Source organism: Hypanus sabinus, chromosome 1, assembly GCF_030144855.1.
Source record: "Hypanus sabinus isolate sHypSab1 chromosome 1, sHypSab1.hap1, whole genome shotgun sequence".
Classification (NCBI taxonomy): domain Eukaryota; kingdom Metazoa; phylum Chordata; class Chondrichthyes; order Myliobatiformes; family Dasyatidae; genus Hypanus; species Hypanus sabinus.
This window is the reverse complement of record NC_082706.1, coordinates 113952475-113976585: the sequence shown is the minus strand read 5'-3', so window position 1 is coordinate 113976585 and position 24111 is coordinate 113952475. Positions and strand designations below refer to the sequence as shown.

Here is a 24111-nt window from a genome sequence, read left to right as displayed (position 1 = left end):
GTTGTTGTTTAGTGTCCTATTTCCTCCAAACATAGCAATGTGAATTTCTGCCAAAAAGTTCAACTTTTGTCTCATCTATCCACAGCACATTGTCACAGAAGCATTGTAGGGCATCCACGTGTTCTTTTGCATACTTGAGACATGCAGCAATGTTTTTTTGTTGGAGATCAGTGGTTTCCTCCCAGGTGTCCTTCCATGAACACTGTTCTTATTCAGTGTTGTTCTTACAGTGGACACATGAACAGAGACTTAGCATGTTCTAGAGATTTCTGCAGGTCTTTTGCTGTTACCTTTGGGTTCTTTTTCACCTCCTTCAGCATTGCACATTGTGCTCCTGGTGTGATCTTTGAAAAACGCCCACACCTAAGGAGAGCAGCAACAGAACCGAGTTCCCTCCATTTGCAAACAATTTCTCTTATTTACTGTGGACTGATGAACATTTACATCTTTAGAAATGCTTTTGTAGCCTTTTCCTGCTTCATGTATCTCTACAATTCTTCTGCTAAGGTCCTCTGAAAGTTGTTTTGATCAAGGAGTATTGCACTTTCTTGTAAAGTGGAGTCTCTGTCAGTAACCTGACTTTGTATGTCTTTTTTTTAAAAGAGGGCACAAGGCACCTCTACAACCTACACTTCCAATCTTATCTCATTGACTGGAACACCCGACTCCAAATAGCTTTTGTAGAAGGCCTCACCCCAGAGCTTCACAAACTCATTTCAAGAAATACATGTAACACTGGATCATTTTCTCAAAAATAAATGAACAAGTATAATGTTTATGTGTTATTTATTTAATTGGGTTCTCATTATCTAGTTTAAGACTTATGTAAAGATCTGATCACATTTTAGGTCATATTTAAGCAGAAATAGAGAAAATTCTACAAGGTTCACAAACTTTCTAGCACCACTGTAAAAAAAGAAATAACATTACCAAGGTGGTTCAGGTTCTAATCGTTAAGTTAGTACACATATTTAAATTAGCAACATTCATACCCTTATTTGGACAACAGACACATGGACTTGTAAATCAGTGGAAACGGAACTTTCATTAGAGATTGGAAACAGATAAATATTCTTTACACCTACCCTCCTCATTGATGTATTCTATTTTGGCAGGATAATAACGACAATCTGTCCAACGAGCCAGAACTTCATCTCCTTTTTTGAAATCCTGTACAGGGGAAATATTTTTACCTCAGTTTTCATAAATCAATGAGTTATCTTTGGAACTGAATCCAAGAAGGTTTGTTCCTCTCCTATTTTCTTTAAATTTAAAAATAAATAACTTGATAAAGTTTTACTGAAATTTGTCACACCGTGGGCAACACATTCATATGCTCAACCTTTTGCCTAATTCCTGCATCAGCTTGTGAAACACTGCACAAAACTCTTTAGTCAGCTGTCACTGAATGAGATGAAAGGAAAAGAAACAATCTGTAAACAGAAATAAATGGGAGAGATAGTGAGCTATCAGGGCAACCATAACAAGAGGAAGTTGCAGAGAAGAAAAGGCTGCAAGAGACTGTACAGTGGAATAAAAGGTACCCAGGTACATTCAGAGAGAAAACTGAATTTATATAGCTGTTTTCATATCGCCATATGTTCAAGACCTCTTCATAGCATTGCACAAATGTGAAATACTGAACTTTGTGATAAGGTTTGCTGCAATTTCCTGATGTGCTTTCCATTAGGCAAACTCAATGGTGGAACAGGAGTTTGCTGTGATCCCCAGGACTTACACAGAAGAATTTGTTTTTAGATCCAGCAGAAGGTTATGCCTGACAAAGATCTGCAACACATCCATTTAAATCTGGCAGAGGGATGGGAACTGGAGTAAGAGCTGAATGTATTAGGCAGTTGGTTTACAAAGAGAGGCAGTGTGCATTGAGACTGATAGCAATGAAAGTCTGAAGAAAGGGTAAAATTGCAGGGAAAAGGATGAGTTGCAATGTAAAAAGCAGAAAAAAAATCGAAAAGGGTGTATATAGACCTGAAGGTATTATACTTGAACATGTGCAGTATATGGAATAAGGTTGATGAACTTGTAGCACCGTTACAGATTGACATGCAAGATGTTGTGGGCATCCCTAAATCGTGGTTTTAAGATTATAGCTGGGAGCTTAACATCCAAGGATATACATTGTATCAAAAAGACAGGCAGGTTAGGCAGATGGGGTTGGCTTTGCTTTATTGATTAAAAAAAATTAAATCAAATCATTAGAAAGAGGTGACATAGGGTCAGAAGGTACAATATCATTGTGGGTAGAGCGAAGGAACTGCAAGGGCAAAAAGACCCTAATGGGAGTTATATACAGACCCCAAAAACGGTAGTAAAGATATGGTCTACAAATTACAATGGGAGATATAAACTGCATGCCAAAAGACCACTGTTGATGCTAGCTATGGTGGATTTTAATATCAGAATCAGGTTTATTATCACTGGCTTATGTTGCGAAATTTGTTAACTTAGCAGCAGTTCAATGCAATACATAATATAGAACAAAAAAAATACACAAAATAATAATAGTAAATAAGTAAATCAATTACAGTATATGTACATTAAATAGAATAAAATTGTGCAAAAAACAGAAATATATATTTAAAAAGTGAGGTAGTGTCCAAGGGTTCAACGTCCATTTAGGAATTGGATGGCACAGGGAAAGAAGCTGTTCCATCACTGATTGTGTGCCGTCAGGCTTCTGTATCTCCTACCTGAGGGTAATGGTGAGGAAAGGGCATGCTCTAGGTGCTGAATGTCTTTAATAATGGACGCTGCCTTTCTGAGACACTGCTCCTTGAAGATGCCCTGGGTACTTTGCAGGCTAGTATCCCAAGATGGAGCTAACTAAATTTATAACTTTCTGCAGCTTCTTTCAGTCCTATGCACTAGCCACACCCCCCCCCCCCCCCGCTATACCAATGCTGCAGCCTGTCAGAATGCTCTCCACAGTACATCTATATAAGTTTTTAAGTGTATTTGTTAACATACCAAATCTCTTCAGAACCCTAATGAAGTATAGTCGCTGTCTTGCCTTCCTTATAACTGCATCAATATGCAGGGAGATTGGCAAAATCAGGTAGGTGCTGAACCCCAAGAGGAAAAATTTCTAGAAGGCCACTGAGATGGCTTTTTAGGGCAGCTTGTGGTTCAGTCCACTAGGGGATCACCTATTCTGGACTGGGTGCTGCGCAATGAACCAGAATTGATTAGAAAGCTTAAGGTGAAGGAGCCCTTATGGGCCAGCAATCATAATATGGTAGAATTCACAATGCAATTTGAGAAGGAGAAGCTAAAGTCAGATGCATCTGTATTACAGTGAAGTAAAGGAAATTCCAGAAGCATAAGAGAGAAGCTAGCCAAAATCGACTGGAAAAGAACAATGGCAGGAATGACGGCAGAACAGCATTGCCTGAAATTTCTGGAAGCAATTCAGAAATTATAGGATATATACACCCAAAGAGCAAGAAGCATTCTACAGACAGATGACACACCCATGGCTGAAAAGAGAAGTCCGAGCCAACATAAAAGTCAAAAAGAAGGCATATAATAGAGCAAATATCAGTGGGAAGTTAAGAGGATTGGGAAGCTTTTAGCAACCAACAGAAGGCAATGAAAAATGTTTGAAACAAGGAAAAGAACAGAATATGACGGTAAGCTAGACAATAACATTAGAGGATTCCAAAAATTTTCTTCAGTGTAAGAGAGGTGAGAATAGATATCGAACCACTGGGAAACGTTGCTGGGGAGGTAGCAATTGGGGACAAGGAAATGGCAGATGAACTGAAAAAGTATTTTGCATCAGACTTCACTGTGGAAGACACCAGCAGTATGCTGAAATTGACAGTGTCAGGGGGCAGAAGTGCGTCAAGTTGCCATTACTACAGAGAAGGCTTTTGGAAAACTGAAAGGTCTCAAGGTAGATAAGTCACCTGGACCAGATAGTATACACCCCAAGGTTCTGAAAGAGGTGGCTAAGGGGATTGTGGAAGCATTAGTAATGATCGTTCAACAAACAACTGATTCTGGCATCTTTCAGGAGGAATGGAAAATTGCAACTGTCACTCCACTCTTCAAGAAAGGAGTGAGGCAGAAGAAGGGAAATTATAAGCCAGTTAGTCTTACCTCAGTGGTTGGGAAAATGTTGGAATAGACTGTTAAGCATGTAGTTTTGAGGTACTTGGAGGCACATGATAACATGGGCCATAGTTAGCAAGGCTTTAAGGAAAATCCTGCCTGACAAATCTGTTAGAATTCTTTTAAGAATTAACAAGCAGGATAGATGAAGAACAATCAGAGAATGGTGTGTAATTGGGATTTTCAGAAGCCCTTTGAAAAAGTGCCACACGAGGCTGTTTAACAAGTTAAGAGGCCACGGAATTACAGAAAAGATAAAAGCATGCAAAAAAGCATTGGTTGATTGGCTGGAGATAAAGAGTTGGAACAAAGGGAGCTTTTCTGGTTGGCAGCCGATGACTAGTGGTGATCCACAGGGGTCTGTGTTGGGACCACTTCTTTTTATGCTATATGTCAATGACTTAGATGATGGAGTTTATGGTTTTGTGGCCAAATTTGTGGAGGATATGAAGATAGTTGAAGAGGTAGGTAGCTTTCAGGAAGTTGACTATAAAATGACTTGGAGAATGGGCAAAGAAGTGGCAGCTGGAATACATTGTTGGGAAATGTATGGTAGAAGAAATAAAAGCATATGCTATTTTCTAAAAGGAGAGAAAATTCAAAAATCTGAGGTGCAGGGTCTTGGAGGTGCTCATGCAGGATTCCCTGAAGGTTAATTTGTGGGCTAAGTTGGTGCTGAGGAAGGCAAATACAATGTTAATATTCATTTTGAGAGGCCTAGAATATAAAGGCAAGGATGTAATGTTGAGGCTTTATAAAGCACTGGTGAGGCTTCACTTTTAGAGTACTGTGAGCAGTTTTAGGCCCCTCATCCAAGAAAAGATTGCTGACATCGGAGTGTTCAAAGGAGGTTCACAAAAATGATTCCAAGATTGAAAAATTTGTCATATAAGGTGCATTTGATGACTCTGGACCTCTACTCACTGGAATTCAGAAGAATGAGGGGGTGACTTCATTGAATGTTGAAGGGCCTCCACAGAGTGCATGTGGAGAGTATGTTTCCTATGATGTGGGAGTCTAAGACCAAAGGATACAGCCTCAGAATAGAGGGACATACTTTTAGAACAGAGATAAGGAGGAATTTCTTTAGCCAAAGAGTGGTGAACCTGTGGAATTATTTGCTACAGGTGGCTGTGGAGGCCAGATCATTGGGTATCAAGCAGATTTTGATATATTCTTAATTAGTCAGAGCATGAAAAGATACGGGGAGTAGGCAGGAGATCAGCACTGAGAGGGAAAATGGATCAGCCATAATGAAAAAGCAGAGCAGACTCAATGGGCTGAATGGCCTAATCCTGCTCTTATGGTCTTAAATGAGAACAGAGATATATGAAAGTGATTTTTGTTAAAAAAAAGAAGCTATTTGCGTTTGTTTTAATCTAAACATGTTTATTCATTTTATTCTAACTTTTGACACTTTCCCCTCCCTGAACAGTCCATGAACACTACCTTGTAATACTTTAGTTTGCATTAATTTTGTCTTTGCATTTTAGTGTTGCCACAAAACAGTATTTACCCCCCCAACCCCCCACTGGGAAATTTTCATGTTTTATTGTTTTACAGCATTGAGTCACAATGGATTTATTTTGGCTTTTCAACACTGATCAACAGAAAAGACACTTTCGTATCAAAGTGAAAACACATTTCTACAAATTGGACTGAATTTATTACAATTATTAATCATAAAATAATTGCCTGCATAATCCCTTCAAGTCTGTGGTTACTAGATTTACCTTTGGCAGCAATTACAGCCTTGAGTCTGTGTGGATAGGTCTATCAGCTTTGCACATTTGGACACTGCAATTTTTCCTCATTCTTCTTTACAAAACTGCTCAAGCTCTGTCAGATTGCATGGGGATCATGAATGAAAAGCCCTTTTCAAGCCCAGCCACAAATTCTCAATCGGATTGAGGTCTGGACTCTGATTTGGCCACTCCAGAACATTAACTTTGTTGCTTTAAGCCAGCCCAGTGTAGCTTTGGCTTTATGCTTGGGGTCATTGTCTTCTCCCAATTCACAGTTCTCTTGCAGACTACATCAGGTTTTTCTCCAGGATTTTCCTGTATTTTGATGCACTCATTTTACCCTCTACTTTTACAAGTCTTCCAGGGCCTGCTGCAGTGAAACATTCCCACAGCATGATGTAGCCATCATCATGCTTCGCAGTAGAGATGATGTGTTTCTGATGATGTGCGGAGCTTGGCTTACACCAAACATAGTGTTTAATCTGATGGCCAAAAAGCTCAATTTTGGTTTCATCAAACTATAGAACCTTCCTCCAGCTACTTCAGTCTCCCACATGCCTTCTGGCAAACTCTAGCCAAGATTTCATGTGAGCTTTTTTCAACAGTGGCTTTGTCTTTACCATTCTCCCTGAAAACTGTGACTGATGAAGTACAGTTATTGTATGTGCAGTGTCTCCCATCTCAGCCACTAAAGCTTGTAACTCCTCCAGAGCTGTTTCAGATCTTTTGGTGTCCTTCCTCACTAATCCTCTTCTTGCAAAGTCACTCAGTTTTTGAAGACAGCCTGCAGTAGGCAGATTTACAGCTGTGCCATATTCTTTCCAGTTCTTGATGATTGACTTAACTGTACTCCAAGGGATATTCCGTGACTTGGAGATTTTCTTGTATCCATCTCCTAACCTGTGATTTTCAGTAACCTTTTTGCGGAGTTTCTTGGACTGTTCTTTTGACTTGCCATGGTATAGTTTTAGTCAGGATACTGACTCACCAGCAGTTGAACTTTCCAGATACAAGTGTATTTTTACTACAATCAATTGAAGCACCTTGACTGAACAAGGGTGATCTCCATTTAACTAATTACGTGACTTCTAAAACCAAATGGCTGCACCGTGATGATTTGGTGTGTCATATTAAAGGGGGTAAATAGGTATGGAAGCAATTATTTTGTGTTTTATATTTGTAATTAATTTAGATCACGTGTAGAGATGTGTTTTCACTTTAACACGAAAGAGTTTTTCTTCTGTTGATCTGTGTCAAAAAAGCCAAATTAAATCCACCATGAATCAATGCTGTAAAACAGTAAAACATGAAAACTTCCGGGGGGGAAGGATAAATAATTTTTACAGGCACTGTATTTTACGTAAAATATCAGTGACAGTTTTGATTGTTTACTTTGGAAAAAAGTACAGCATTTATTTTAACTGTTTAACTTTCAAAAGACATTGAAAAAAACAATGAAAAAGCTTGACAGCTTTGACAGGTAGTAAGGAGTTTATCCATTTCTCAGAGGCTCCAGAAGTGCTTCATAGGTGAAGCGTATTCAGGCCCAACCACCCTACCTGGTCATATCACTCATAACCCTAATACCACTTAGGGCCTTAACATCTGGTGCCAGGGAACACTCTGCAAGCAAAGTTGGCCTTATATAGATGCAGAACAAGCAAATTCAGGACATTTGCAACTCCAAACAACATGCGTGGTCTACTATTCCCAGAAAAACAGTTAATTTGTAATTGGTTATAATCAGCTGCAATGTTCAGAATTTCTGACTTGCCCTCTGATTGCCAAATTTGCAGTTAAACAGGTAGAACTTGAAAGCTGGAAGCTTCAGGTGCAATTGCCAGTCTCCAGCTGAAAGATCTGGAACCTTTTTCAAAATTTTGTAGACTGTAGTAAGTTGACTAGAAAAAAAAATGGGATGACAAGCAACAACTATTTCCTCAAGTAATTCTATTATACAATCCACAATGTTTGGTTAAAAAAATGTCCACTGGCAACCTAAAATGATTCAGGAAGGAATCAACTTGGGGAAAATTATTTAAATCCAAAGCTTTCACTCACTATAATCTCTTCCTCATCTTTAAGTGCTTCTTTTTGTACTGAGTTCCCCTCAAGAGGTCGTAGACGATGACTGTCCCAGTAAATCCATTCATCATACCGATGGCTCCATCTCTCAAAGTGGATCAGCATTTTTCCTTGCTCATAGTCAATCTTTTCAATTCGTGATGCATACCTCCAGGTGAAATAACACAGACAACAGATAACATGATAATTATGAAACAAATCAATGCAAATTTATTCTTCTACATAATCTGCTCCCAAATGAATTTGGACAAAAGGCTACCCTCCTAAATTCATATGCAAGTCTTTCCCCAAATAACTCATCGGACCGGAAAAGCATCAATGAACAAAAGAATCATGATCAATTCTTTCTCATGTTTGCTCAATGGAAATTCACTGGCGTAATAGTTACACAGATAGAACCAACTCAGTTGAAGAGAATAAAAAATACAACATGTAAACCTTAGAAATAGGCTCCTAAGTGGACATGGAACAGTGGCAAAGAAACACAGGAGGTCAGTGACTAATTCAAATGTCACTCCTCATCGTTAAATACGCCCTGAAAATTTCCAGTATGATTTTATGTGAAGCAAGTGGCAAAGGACCAGAATTGCTTTCAACATTGTTTAATCCTAATCTTGCAGAATCACTGCTTCCAAAAAGGGAACAGATGAAACATTTATTACTTATTTTACCATCAATTATGCTTCCCTCAATATTATTTCCATTTCAGCCCATAATTAACAGCACTAAAATTATTAAATTATTTACTTGAATGGAAACAATCAATATTTTATTTCTAACATGTAAAACAAAGATAACAATTTTGATTGTTTGAAATGTTGCATGATATCACTCAGCTCAAAGATTATGTTATTTAAATAATCCTCTCGATTCAGCAAAATTCACATATCAATACGTGAAGCACATCAACTGATTCATCAGTGTGTCATCAAAAGTAGGCTTTTAAAACTTCTGCAGAATTCAGTTTCATTTGTAATTCAGATAATGAACAAGTTTATGCCTCTGTGCAGGAAGACTCAAACCACATCCAGGATTTGGCTTATTTGTAAATAGCAGCAATTATTCCACAGAAATACAGGAAAATTATTATCTCTGACAAAGGAGAGCAAAATAACTCCTTTCTTGACTCTTTCTCAACCGACACAAACATTAAAGACCAAATTTTCTATGACTGTATCTGGCCAACAACAGAACTGAGCTTGCCTTCAGGTCACACAGCATCCTATCACAGATATACTATAGTTCAATCCATTGCCAAGGCAATTTCTATTGTATTCATTTTTCAACATTTGGCATTCATGGCAAGACCAACATTCATCCCCTATCCTAACAATCTTTGAAAAAAGTGGTGGAGAGCATCTACAACCCTGGTAACGCTCCTGGATAGAAGTTTTCCGAGATGTAGACCCTATAATAAAGGAGGAACAGCAATACATTTCCAAGCCAGAATGGTTTGCAACTTGGACCTGCAGGTGATTGTGCTCAGATGAATTTGCTACCTTTGACTTTCTTGCTGGCTCAAAAAGAGTTATCAGTACCTTCCCAAAGACAAGCAGAAATGACTCATTCCCTTTTCAGTGATGTCTAAATTTTGAGAATGTATCTTTAAAGACAACTTGAACAAAAGGAACACACATTTTAGGAGAATTCAGTTCAGAATTGCTCCTACTGTGCATGAAACACCTAGATTTGTTGAGCCCTGCTTCATTCAAAAAAATGTTCTTTGCAGTAAAGGGGTAAGAAACAGATAAAAGTCATACAGATTACAGTACAGGAATGGGCCCCAACAACCAATGTCAATGTCAATCTTTAAGCTATATATATTAATCCCTCATCTTGTCTCTGGAGCAACCAGATAATAAAGCCACCTTCCTTAGACTACTAGCTAACAGCTCAACCATAATTCCAAGCAAACTCATCTCCAAAATCCTAGATATAGGACTCAACAACTCCTTTTGCAACAGGATCCTTAACTTCCTGACCACAATCAGTAAGGATAAGCCGAACACCATCAGAACTAACACTGGTGCCCCACAAGATTACATCCTCAGCACTCAAACTCAGCTCCCTGTACACTTATGACTGTGTGGCTAGATTCTGCTTTAACGCTACCTACAAGTTTACAGACGACACTTGATAGAGAGCTAGAGAACCTAGCTGTAGGGTGTCATGACGACAACAACTTTTTCCTCCACTTGATATAGCAAATGCTCCTCCCATAAAAGCAAGAAACTGCACAAAGTTGTGGACACAACTCAATACACATGGAAACCAGCCTTTCCTTCATGGGCACTGTCTACACTTGATAAGCAGCCAACTTAATCAAAGACACCTCACCTTGGTCAATGGGCACTGAAGATAGAAAAGCCTGAAAGCATGCACAATCTGGCTCAAGAGCAGCTGCTATCCTGCTGTTACAAGACTACAGAACAAGAATCCATCTTATATGATAAAATGGATTCTTGACCTCAGAATCTACCTCATTGTGGCCTTGCAACTTATTTGTCTGCCTGCATTGCTCTTACTCTGCAACAGTAACACATTATTCTGCATTAATATCATCCTCCTTTGTACTATCTCTAAGCAATGCTAAGCAAATTACCTGTATGGACAGCATGCAAAACAAAGATTTTCACAGCACCTCAGTACATGTGACAGTTATAAACCAAGTTACCATTTGCTCACATTTGGTGCATATCCTTCCAAGTTTTGCCTATTTAAGTGCATATCTAAATGTTTCAAACAGTGACTGCACATGACTCTAAGACCTCTTTGTCAGAATTCCAGATTTCAACCACACTGTGTTATGAAGCTTTCCTTTCAGACTCCTTTTAAAATTCCTTCCTCACACTGTGTCCTAGTCTTTTTCATATCCTATCATGGAAAGAAAATTCTGACTATGTAATATACCTATACATCTTACAATTTTAAATACCTTTCTCAGTTCACCATTGCTCCAAGGAAAAATAGCCTATTCGTTCTCTCCCCATAACTACAAACAACATACCTGGTGAAACTCTTCTGCATTCTCTCCAGCACAAGCACATTTTCCCTCATGTGGCAATCACCGTTTAGTAAAGTTGAAACAGATGTCCCAACTTTTATATTGCATATCCAACCTATGAAGGCAAGCATGTCATTTGCCTCTTTTGCCAGACTGTCGACCTGTATTGGAACTTCCAGAAAGCTAAAGACCTTTGACTTCTAAAGTCCCTTTGTTTGTCAACATTCATCTACAACTGGAGATTAAAAAAGGCAATGTTATGGTAGTCATGGGAGACAGCAATATGCTGGTAGACTGGGAAAATCAATTTGGTGCTGGATCCCAAAATAAGGAATTTGTAGAGTGCCTAAGAGACAGCTTTTTAGGTTGAGCCCATGAAGGAAAAGGCAATTCTGTGCTTCGTGTTGTGCAATAAACCAGATTTGACTGCGAAGCTTAAGACAAAGGAATTCTTAGGAGACACTAATCATATTATGATAGAAATCACACTACGTTTTAAGAGGGAGAAGCTAAAAATCAGATGCATCAATAATACAGTTGAGCAAAGTTAACTTCAAAGGCAAAAGTAACTATAGAGAGCAACTGGCCAACACTGATTAGACAGGGATCTAAGCAGGGATGACGGTAGAGCAGCAATGGTAGGAGCTTCTGAAAGCAATTTGGAAAACACAGGACCATTTAATCACAAATAAGCACTCTAAAGGAAGGATTAGGCAACCATGGCTGACAAGGGAAGTCAAAGACAGCACAAAAGCAAAGCAAAGGGTATACAATATTGCAAAAGGTAGTGAGAAATTGAAGAATTGAGAAGTGTCTAAAAACCAACAGAAGGCAATTAAAAAAGCAATATGGGGAGAAGAGATTAATTATGAAGGTAAACTAGCTAATAATATAGAAGAGGATAACAAAGGATTTTCCAGATATATATAGTACAAGAGGCATGAGTGGAATCAATGGAAAATGATGTTGGAGAAGCAGCAATAGGAACAAGTAAATGGCAGACAATGTGAATAAGTATTTTGTGTCAATCTTCATTATAGAAGATACCAGCAGCTTGCCAGGTTCCTGACGGTCGGGAGGCAGAAGTGAGTGTGGTCGCTATTACTATGTCAAAGGTGCTTAGGAAGCTGAAAGGTCTGAAAATGAGTAAGACACCTGGACATGACAAACTATAACACAGGTTTGTTGACAAGATTGTGGAGGCATTAGTAGTGATCTTTCAACAATCAGCTGATTCTAGAATGGTTCCAGAGGACTGGAAAGATGCAAAAAAAAAAGTCACTCCACTCTAAGAAAGGAGGGAGACAAAAGACAGGAAATTATAGGCCAGTTAGACTGACTTCAACTGGATTTTAAAGTCCATTTTTAAGGATAATGTTTTGAGGTACTGGAATCACAGAATAAAACAGTCCAAAGTCAGCATGGATTCCTCAAAGGGAGATTTTGCCTGACAGATCTGTTGGAATTCTTTGAGGAAGTAACAATCAGAATAGACGATCAACAGATTTGTTTACTAAGATTTTTAGAAGGCATTTAAAGTGTTGCACATGAACCTGCAAAACAAGATAGAAGCCCATAGTATTACAGAAAAAGTACTTGAATGGATAGCAAATCAACTGACTGGCAAAAGACAGTGTAGGAATAAGAGGGAGAGGTCCTTCACTGGTTGACTGTCAGTGTCTAGTGGTGGTCCCCAGTGGCCTGTGTGAGTTTCTTTTCAGGTGTTATGACATGGATGGCAGTATTGGTTTTACGACGAAATTTGCATAGCTGGAAGGGCAGGTAATGTTGAGGAAGCAGGGAGTCTACAGAAGGATTTAAACATGTTGGGAGAATGGACAAAGCGTGACAGATGGGAAGTGTATGGTCACTCACTTCAGTAGAAGAAAAAAGGCGTAGACTATTTTGAGTCTTTAAAACCACAGGTCAGACCACAAAAGTATGGAGAGAAGTTTTGGTATTAAGGGAGGGCATTGGAGAGGGTCCAGAAGAGGTATACAAGTATGATCTTTAGATGCAAGAGTTAACGCATAAGGAGCGTTTGATGGCTCTTTGGAGTTTAGAAGGATGAGAAGGATCTCATTGAAACTTTCTGAACATTGAAAGACCTGGATAGAATGCACATGCAGAGGTTGTTTCGAGTACTGGGAGAATCTCAGACCAGAAGGCACAGCCTCTGAATAAAACGATTTCCCTTCAGAACAGAGATGAGGAGGAATTTCTATAGTCAGAGGAAAGTGAATCTGTGGAATTCACTGCCATGGAGGCTAAGTCATTTGGTATATTTAAAGCAGAATTTATTAAGTTTCTTGATTAATAAGGCCACAGGGAAAGGTCAGGAGGACAGGGTTGAGAGGGAATAATAAATCTGCCATGATTGAATGGTGGAGCAGATTCAATGACTCAAAAGTCTTATGTTGTATCCTTTAATATTCTGCCATTTATTATACCTGACCTACTCTTACCTGGATTCTCAAAATGCAACACCTCACATTTGTTTGGATTAAATTCCATCTGTTAATGCTCCAACCCAACTTTTCACTTGACCTATATTCTACCTTTGACAAAGTTCACTACCTCAAACACCACCAACTTTTATGTCATCAGCAAGCTTATCAAACATACCTCGTACATTCATATCCAAATCGTTGATATATAGCTAAACAACAACAGTCTTTGTCCTTATCCCACTACCATACATATCGTAAGCCTGGCAGAGGTGGTCTTAACCGTTGCCTGCCGATCCATCCGAGGAGCACTTTTAATGGAGTATTAATTTTGGCTTCCTTGTGCAAATTTCTTATGTACCAATCATAATGCAGCACAATACTATTTTCCTTTCATGAGAACCCTCATCCTATTGTCTTTTTACCTCTTGATCATTTAGTAAAGTTCTATGAAAGCATCCATTGTTACTTGGCACTAGTTTAAAGGATTCTTACATCTGAATTAAGACTATCAAAACAAGCTTCACAGACATATGTGAAGTTTATTTTTATTATCATGAATAAAGTCGGATGAAATTTATAGAAAAATCACATTTATTCCACAAATGGATAAATAAGACCATAAGACATAGCAGCAGACTTAGGCCATTATGTCCATCAAGTCTGCTTCGCCATTCTTTCATGGCTGACCCTGGACCCCATTCAACCCCATATACTGGCCTTCTCTCCATATCTTTTGATGCCTTGATTGATCAAGAAACTTCCACCTTAAATATACCTACAGACCTGACCTCCACTGTAGTCTGTGACAGAGTATTCCAGATTCACTACTCTCTGTCTAAAAAAAAATCCACCTTACCGATGTTCTAAAAGATCACCTTTTTTCTTTCTCTTTCTCCTCTAGTTCTGGATACAGCACAGGAAACATCCTCTCCACATCCACCCTATCCAGCCCTTTCAACATTCGTTGGGTTTCCACAAGATCCCCCCACATTCTTCTAAATTCCAGTGAGTGCAGGCCCAAAGCTACCAAACACTCCTCATATGTTAACCCTTTAATTCCAAAATCATCCTCATGAACCTCCTCTGGACCCTCTCTCTCAAATGACAACATGCCCTTTCTGAGGTATGAAGCCCAAAACTGTTGACAATAAGAAAACATACATACCATTTCTGCAGATAATCCTGGGCCTCCAAACGGGCTCCCACTGCAAACACAATTCCTGGGCGATTTGGAGGAATTTTGCTCATCCTTAAACTCTCTCCTCTAATCAATTACCCCTTTCTATTGCCTATCGAAAAAAATATTTATCATTAAGCATTAAGGTAAGTTTACTTTATTCCTTGAGAGCAAGAACCCATGAAGAGCTCATGGAGATCCTGAGCTAAATATAAAATAGGTTAGAATGGCTTGAATTCCTGGTAGGGGGAAGGAAGGAAATTATACACCAAGCCAAGCCAAGCAAGTACACAGTCACAAAAGTGCAACATCTAAAGCTGTGTTTTCTAGAACGGTCAATTATTCCATGCTGTGCAAAATACTGAAAGAAATGAATGGAATAAAGTGTGGTGGGGGCAAAAGTAGAAGCAGAGAGGAAAAGCCTAGAGCAGAAGCAGAATGAGAACAGGATGATAAAGTGCGGGTATTATTTTTCTTTGTGGGGGGGGTGGAGAATACTTGCAGATGGAACTCAGCCCACAGGTTGACATAATCAAAGGATGAAGCATGATGAAAACAGAACAAAGAAATTGCAATGGTCAGACTTTATTGCAAGTACAATTCTACATTATTTTCTGAGCACAAATCTTTTGCACTGATTTGATAATTGTTACAGCAATTTATTTTGTCAATCTTACTTATTCTGTTATTTAATTAAATAAGTATTGAAGGTTCTATGAATGGCGCATTGCCAATATGCAACACATTTGAACTTTCAGCAAAATTAAGGCCATTCTTAGGAAACAGACAACAATAAAACAGATCATGCACTACCTGGCAAATGTTTTGCTAAAATTAATATTCTAATAACTGAACGTTCTTATTTACATCCAGTCAATCCATTCTGACTGAGTGTGAAGATAAAACATTGGCAGGGAAAAGATTTGTATCAAACTAAGAAAATGATGAAAGAGACATCAAGAAACAGGTGACTAGACATTGGAGTTCAATTTTTTTTTGCCATGTTAAATGTGACTCTTGTGTAGTACTAGTATCCAAACACCTAACTTGTGGGGGGGGGGGGGGGTTCAGGGGGAAAGAAAAATTTGTGTCACCCAAGCAGAAAAGTATTTAGGGCCTTTTCACCCTTATTTGTTGAAATGTGTTCTGATTATTTTCTGATACCTGCTGTCCTCAAAAACTAGCAAAGTCATATCTCATGAAGATAAGAATAAACAGGTGGGGGAAGAGGAGGGGGAGGCAAGTGCAACTTTCAAGCATGTCTGGAAACTTCCACATAGCACTGTCCTGACTGATCCAAGTGTTGCAAATTGAAGAGTCAGAAATATCTATTTCACCCTTGATTTTAATAGAAGACCAAGAACCATTCATCTGTTTCAAAATACATAGAAATTCATCCTTGGTTCAGAGTGCTAAACAAGAATGTATGTCTACAAAATACATTAAAGTTGATAGAAATAAGTTAAGAATAGAGTACAATGTACATCTGAAAGTCCAATCTACATGCCAGTCATGAGAGGCAGAAACAGATAATTTTGGCCAACAGCGCTCTGGTGAAGCTGTGTAGGCCAATCCCCTGTACAGTGGATGCAAAGTTTTGCAGAATCATTGATGAACTCCAACCATACCATCGACTTCAGATGATGATGGAAACAGGAAGCCAATGCGCCACTGGGAGCTAAGGGCCCAACTAAGTAAGGATACAACGTGGTATTGCTGCCATTTAAAATAAAGTTTAAGGATGAATTTCTAGGCAATATATACATTCTAACTTGTTCAGAGACACTTGAGCTTGCCTCCTCACATGACATAATTTCTCCTAAAATCTCTGTGGGACTGTATCAGATGTCCTCACTGTACGACATATCTTCATATCTCCTTTTCTCCTGATAATACCACTATATTTATTCCTGGGATTAGTTCTCTATCCAGCTTGGTTATACCTGTATATTAAGAGTCTTGACTGTCCAACTGGAACATATGCAACGTTGAGACATTTTGTGGCCATCATCATACTCACCTTAAAGTTTGTTCCCCACCTGGGATCTATGGACCTGTATTAATGGTAGGAGCCCATGGCTTAAAAAAAGGCTGCCTTAAACAATCTGATGAAGGAACTCAGCAGGATGAGCAGCAACTTTTTTTTAATTGGTGAGGAGATGCGGAAATGTTGACATTCTCAGTGGAAACCCTACATTAGGACCCTGTTGCTCCAGATTCCAGCATCTGTGCTCTTTTATTTCCTAGATTATCATCTGTTCTGCATTTACCAGCATCACTTTTGATGGGTTTAAGCATTTCTTTTCATCACCTGCACATCTCTCCCATGTCTCAACTGAGTACACATCAAAATATAATTTGGAATACTCATATGAAGTTTATAGTAATTCAATTAGTAGAATTTTTGAATTGATGCAAAAATGAGTCTTGGATATTATGAGTATGTTTTGATTTAATAATGGATTGTAATATTCCACGTAGATTGTTAATATCTCTAATGCTATTTTTAAACTAAAATTATCTTCTTTGAGCTTATTATGTAGTTCTTTGTAAGATATTTGTTAATTTATGATTTTCTTATACCAATATAATTTCTGTTTTAGTCTATAAGCAACCCACAATTTGTCTCATTTTATATAACTGTGGAAATTCCAACATTCTGTTTCAATGCTTCTCAAACAAAACCTGTATTCTATTTCCCCTTCCCTCAGCAATCTGTTTGTCTCATAGAATCATCTGTCATGAAAACAGGCATTTGGCCCAACTAATCCATAATGACCACTGGGTGCCCTTTGAGATTAATTCCATTGCCCAGTACTTGGTCCTTTGCTGAAGCCTGACATTTTCCCAGTCTTCATCCTTACTACTTTTCAGCAAGATTGTACAGCCCATGACCTAATGCTGTTTTTTAAACTCTGGATAGGCGAAGACAGTTTATTTTCCTCTTCTGGGTATTGTCTTATGAATTGTAAGCTACAGTTTAATACGGTTAATATTGGCTGTTGTATACTTGCTGCCATATTCTTTAAGGAAGTTTTCAAGCTAAGCAGGCAACTCATGCCCTCATGAATTGCTGAATCAAATTTAAGACACTGGTTTTAAACTGAATTAAATCACCTTTGACTATTATATATCACACTGCGATAATTTAATCTGTAAGCCTCCTTAACCACTAAATCATCAATCAACTTTCAACTACATAATAATACATCCAAAATAACCTCCTCCCTCTTTGGTCCCTCAGTTTTCTGATTTGGAACACATCTCATACACTCCATGAATTCACCCTCCATACTATTACTGATCACTTGAATTGGCAATTCTACATGTAGATTAACTCCCTCTCCCCCCCCCCCCCACCATCCCCATGACTCAACTACCCTTGCGACTTAGACTATTTACTTTCTGATTTCTATTATGTACCTTATGTACCTATTTACTGCCAGAGGCCCTTTTCACATCTCCAATTAATGTTTTCTACCTCTTCATTGTTCCTTAATCTTAGTCTTAATTTCTTTCAGCTAAGTATCTTCCTTTCCACTGCCAGTCAATGATAAAACATTGTATTCTTTAAATATGCCTCCTTCGACAATTTCATGATATTGAGTCATTCAGAAACCTATTTTCCAAATAATCTTCATTCTTATCCCAAAATTATTTAATTTTCTAAATTTCTTACACAGAAATGCATTTGCTCTATTTGATCCATGCTAGATGCCAGATGAGCAGTCCCTTTCCCTTCTCCCCATTTCCTTGTACCCTTACAAGCTTATTCTGCAACACTCATCTAACAACTTCTCCTTTCTTTTTTCCCCATTACCCTAACCTATACTAAGGGATAATAACTCACCAGCATGACTTTAACATGTGGGAGGAAACAAACATAAGAGAGTCCCTATCCCACACAGACTCCGACATGGGTCCATATCCTGCAGCTGAAAAGCAGCAGTACTAACTGCTGCACCTCCATGATGCCCACAGTACAGCTTTCATCAAATATCAGTCAAATATAACGGGGGGGGGGGGCAGGCGGCACTGTAGTGCAGCGGTTAGTGTAATGCTTTCTGGTGCCAGCGACCTGGATTCAAATGCTGTTGGTGTCTGTCAGGATTTTGTATGTTCTCCCTGTGACCACATGGATTTACTCCGGCTGCTTCAGATTCCTCCCACTTTCCAAAATGGTATGGGTTAATAGGTCACATTGGTGTAATTAGGTAATTAGGCTGTGTGGGCTCAATGGGCTGTAAGGATCTGTAGCTGTACTATCTCTAAAACAAAAACTATTAAGTGTTGCCCCAACCCTTATGTAATTTAGCAACAAATAAATGATAAAAAAGAAAAAAAGATTGTTAAAAACTGTTAATGAAAGGTCACTGACCCAAACTGTGTTTCTTAGATCTGCCTAGCCTGCATATTTCCAGTGTTATCTATTTGGATTTGTGAATGTGTAACAAATTCATTATTTTTTAAATTTTATTATCAAGAAATACAGGGTATATTTGCCTTTAAAGAACTGGAGGCAGAATGGCCTCAATTAAAACAAAAGATCCTATAAGGGATCTGAACAGGGTGGCCATGGAGAGGATGCTTCCTCTTGTAGGAGAATTTAAAGTCAGGGATTACTATTTAACAAAAAAAGTCACACATTTAAGAAAGGTGAGATGAGAGGTTTTGCCTCAGGATTCCACGGAACTCCTTCCAAAGTGATGGCAGCAAAGTGTTTCAATATACACTCATCCCCTGTACTAAATACAGTTGGCATTCAGTGCATGTTCATGGTCTTCTGCTGCTGTAGTTCATCCACTTCGAGGTTTGACATGTTGTGTTCAGAACTACTCTTCTGCTTTTATACATTAGGTACTGCCATGATCTGCTGATTAAACATTTGCAATGAAGAGTTGTACAGGTGTACCTAATAAAATGGTCACTGAGTGTATTTAAGGTGGTATGGGCTATTTCTGCTACCAAATAGTGTTTATATACCAATTACGGTTTTCACAGCATCTCCAGATCTCGGATTATGTGAAAGTAGAATGAAAAGTAACTAAGGTAATTAGTCTGCAAGCTAAAACTACACTAAATTATATTTTTAATAAATTGTGAACAATGAAATGTTGAGTATTGAAAACTAAAAAAAAAATTGAAAAACTGTAAAACTTAATGCAGGCCAGACAGCACCTAAGGAAGGTGAGATAGGCTTAGTTCTGAAGCAGGGCTTTCAACCCAAACCAGTAACTGTTTCCCCATCCACAAATGCTGCCTGATCTGCTGAATGTCTCTAGTACTTTATTTTTACCTCATACTAGACATCATATACTGTCAAAGTCAAGTAACCCATTCTACTTATAGGAATTAGAAATGACAAAATGACTTTACTTTACCAAGCGTGTGCTAAATGACAGAAGGCTTTAAACAAGAAAAGAGAAAACACTGGCAGAGTATGAATTATATTACAAAGAAAGAAGCTGATCAACTTATAAACCAGGTATACACAAAAAAAATGAACTTAAGAGCTTCAAAATACAGAGCATCACAAAGGAAAGAGCAATTACATGCACATGAATGGATCCTTAGAACTGTGGTTTAAGTCATCACCATACTCACCAATCCCTCTATCTTCATTTCCTATTTAACATTATTATCTCCATCATACATTCACACTGCAGCAAATGTTGGCTATGTAGAAAGACATCCCTGAAAATAATAAATGTTACAAATTTGTTACAATTTGCTAAGTAATAATAATGCATATCATTCAGTGAACATTATAGTGTAGAATTAGCAATAAATTAAAAATATTTGGACTTCCCATTGACAATAATTCACTTAGTATTTTTCCCACTATTTGGATTGAAATATTCACACCATATTTCATACAATTTTTTCAATACTATGATTTCAAAAGTTTGCAGTAAACCTCAGCTCCATAGACACGTACTATCCAGATGTGGTCCAATCATTTTACATTAATTAAGTTTTACAGTGCAGTCACTGGGGTCGAAAGGAAAAGACTGCTTCTTATCATTATTCCAGACAAAAAGAGTAACAATCTTTCAATAGTCACATTTTTTTTCTGTCACATTTATTTTTCAATGTTGATATGGTCTATGTAAAATGTATTCCATAGCTTCAAAACTCTCCGTGGGGGAGAAAGATTACAGTCATTATCTTTTGCCTTCACCCCATTCATTCTGGGCCTCTTGAACATATTTTCCAGCCAAAACACACAAAAATTACCAGGAGCAACACACAGCAAATATGGAAGGAACTCAGCAAAAAAATTGTCTGATTGCACAGCGTCAACTTGCTCCTAAGAAACGTCCCAGTCCTCCCTTAATAGCAAGGCCAAAGCCACCACACAGGGGTCGGGAAACAGAACAAACCACCCATGATTGAACATCTGAAGAAAATAGTTGACAGTTAGCCAAATTAAATCTCCTCTATCATAAATAATGGAGAACTATTATTTGATAAATATCCAAACACAATGTTAAAATACAAAAACTAAACAAAAAATATTTCAGAATGCTTAATAAACACTAAAATAATCTTTTAATTTACATGGGTTTAACTAAAGAAGGTACCTAATACTCAATCATGCCTTTGACAGCCATTTGTCTCCGTTCAAATCAATGTCACTGCACTTCAACTCAACTGGAGCACATGAAGTGGGCAGATTCCCAAATGCAATGGCTGTTAACAGCTGCAAATTTGTGTTACTCCACTGGAGGACATCACAGGGATCCCAAGTGCAGAGGAAATCATAAGCAACAGACAGCATTAGGATTCTCAATCAAAAGCAATCCCAAACTAGTTCGCAATTACATGGAAAAGAACGTGTTCGAATAAATGGTACTGTCTTTTCTTCCTCCCATAATGGAGTTCTAATTTGTTTTTGTCTATACTGTCTCATATCATAATTATTCTTAATCACCTTTGTTAAATTATGTTTTAACACAGACATTTCTACAACTCTTTGAAACTACTAGAAAACAGCAATTTTTCAAATCTAATGTACCCATTTTGTTTCAACGTTCTTCCAAACCAGGATAAAGTATTCCAGCCTTGGTCTATTTATACAGATGATTCACTGCATTTCAATTTTTGTATATTCTTACCCAAAACCAAGTTTCTTTTTCCAATGAATATATTCAGATCTGGTTCTTAGTTTCGTGAACTTTTAGTCTCAATTCCTCTGTCCTTTCCCTTCACCTGGTTTTCCTTGAAAATTCATAACTGTGAAATGAAAATCCATACTCAAATTTACCATCACTAATTGCTCAAATGAAGATATTGAGCTGCTTTCTGAAACTACCAAGGTCAAGTAAGCTGACAACAGTAACTGAATGGGCCCACACAAAGTACTAACCTTATTAACAGCATGTCATTTTTTCAGTCTACATCATCTAAATGAGTCAGTCAATGCTCTGTTGTGAAAATTCCAAATTCAGTCGTCTTAAATGAGTTGCTTGATATCACTTGAAGTCACAACATTGTTATCACATTTAACTCATAAACTCTTCAATGGGACATCAGTGAAGTGGATATGTGGTGTTTTTTTTCTTACCCTCACAGGGTGGAGGTGATGACACTCAAAACACTATTCAAAAACCCACTATCCTAATTTAAACATGAACGATGGCTACTATCAATGGTAGATATTCAAGAAAAACTCCAGGTCTTGAGATGCTATGAAGTTTGAGAGGCTGGGCAGATCCATAAAAACAAATCTCAGAGTTCATAACAACTCAGTCCTTAAACTGCCTTTATTTTCAGTGGCAGGTTTCAATAAGCGAGAGGTCACATTATCCATTCGCCCTAAATAAAAGCGAATGAAGTGACTTATTAAAAAGAATCCTTCAAATCTTCCAAAGAATCTCTGCAGTTAAGAGCACACAAATATCCTCCAGTGTACAGGTACGTCCCACATTACAGCAGCTCCTGTCCCTGTGAATACTTCATAATCCACAGTTCGCAAGTCAGAAATGCAGAAGTGAACTGAGTTCTAACTTAGCAAATGATGCCTGAAATAGTTGGCAACGTCAGTGTCACTAATGCTCGTATGTACAAATGGTATGTAAGTTGGGCTTTTATAAGTCAGAGAGGACCTGTACTTGTGCATCTGCATGATGAAGGGTATCACACCAAACACCTTTAAGGGATTTTTGTGTCAATGCACCAAAAACCACTCCACTTCAAATACTGCACATATAAATTGATATTTCACATTAGTCCTATAATTTGTAGATACAGTTTATTTCCAAATGATAAACTTTTTCTTCACACTGGGTTCAATTTCATATCCACCAGCCTGCTGATACATCCCATCATGAAGCTAACTACCTCGAGTTCAAGAAACCACAGACATATCTATAACAAATTTCATGAAGTTTGCTCTAATATGTTATTCTTACTAGGCTTTAGGTACACATTTTATTTTTGATTTTCAGCATTTTCATCCTATTCCCTTTGTCAAGGGGTTATGCTGTTACTTGCTTCAGAACATACATTCATCTGTATATATTTTATGAAAGTTTATAAAATACTGTATTTACATCCTTTACAATTTTAAATGCAATCTGCATTTACAGCAGATATTTATAATCTGTCATATGTGGCATTTGCAACATGATCCTGTACTTTCCTCTGCAATACATTTGTAAAAGATCTCGCTCTAGATTTTCCACTCCTACTTATACAGGGTAATTTTCTGAGAAATATCCATGACTCAAACTTCAGTTGTAATTTTGAACTGCGAACATTACAGGAATTTACTTTACAGTCAGCGTGATTTTAATTGTTTTAGAAGTGGGCGACTTTTGATGTGCGGCGTATGGTGTTCAGCAGGTAATCCTGTGGGATGTGGTGCCCCAAATAGTGGGTGCCCGCTCCCCCATGAGCTGAGCCAGGCTGGCTGAGGCCTTACCTTCCCCCCTCATATTTCGCCCGACCTCTCCCGCTCACACAGCTACGCGGAACGAAGCTCGACTACCACTCCCCGCCCCTCGCTGCCTTCGAACTCGGTTGCCTGAGCTTGGAGCGGACCTGGCGATGGCTGAACGACATTTGCTGCCCATCAATCGCCCACAGAAACCGCCCTCGCTCCTCCGTACTGCCGCCCCTACTCCTCTCTCCTTCTTCCTCCTTTCAAAACACCGCGACGACAACCCTCACACCATCTCCGAGCGCTGCCCGTGACGTCAGCGCGCACACCGAGCGTGACTGCGCTGGCCTGCTGGGGCTATTACCTGTCTGGAGGGTGGAGATCAGGCAACGGAGGGAAGTCATAGTCGACATTTCGGACCGAGGTCCTGCGTGAAGAGTTGTGTGTGTTGCTCAAGATTTCCAGCACCTGCAGAATCGGTTGTGTCACCTGTCTTATGATGGGGGCTCATTGGCTCCATCCAAAAATCTCAGAAGTCAATAGGAGCAGGAGTAATTTGCCTGTCCCACCACCCTATTGAACATTGATAAACTACCGCAGGCTTTCTGTACCAGACCCACCCCCCAGCACCC

The 24111-nt window shown here is 38.5% G+C and overlaps 1 protein-coding gene across 8 annotated transcripts in view; it reads right to left on the bottom strand.

Annotated features, from left to right (window-relative positions):
* Nucleotides 1-23788, bottom strand: part of phf20l1 (PHD finger protein 20 like 1) — a 106825-nt gene extending 83037 nt beyond the window's left edge. For 6 of the 8 annotated variants that reach the window (XM_059974720.1, XM_059974765.1, XM_059974757.1 and 3 more), the window contains exons 1-5: nt 23522-23788; nt 20200-20289; nt 14584-14707; nt 7941-8112; nt 1086-1170 (exon numbers count right to left, since the gene is read on the bottom strand). In XM_059974720.1, coding sequence (XP_059830703.1) covers nt 1086-1170; nt 7941-8112; nt 14584-14666 — 340 coding nt within the window. In that variant the 5' untranslated portion in view covers nt 14667-14707; nt 20200-20289; nt 23522-23788. Of the gene's footprint in view, nt 1-1085; nt 1171-7940; nt 8113-14583; nt 14708-20199; nt 20290-21713; nt 21832-23521 lie in introns of all 8 variants that reach the window. The other 2 variants (XM_059974739.1, XM_059974729.1) reach the window with 2 other exon arrangements.
* Between the last annotated feature and the right edge of the window lie 323 nt (nt 23789-24111).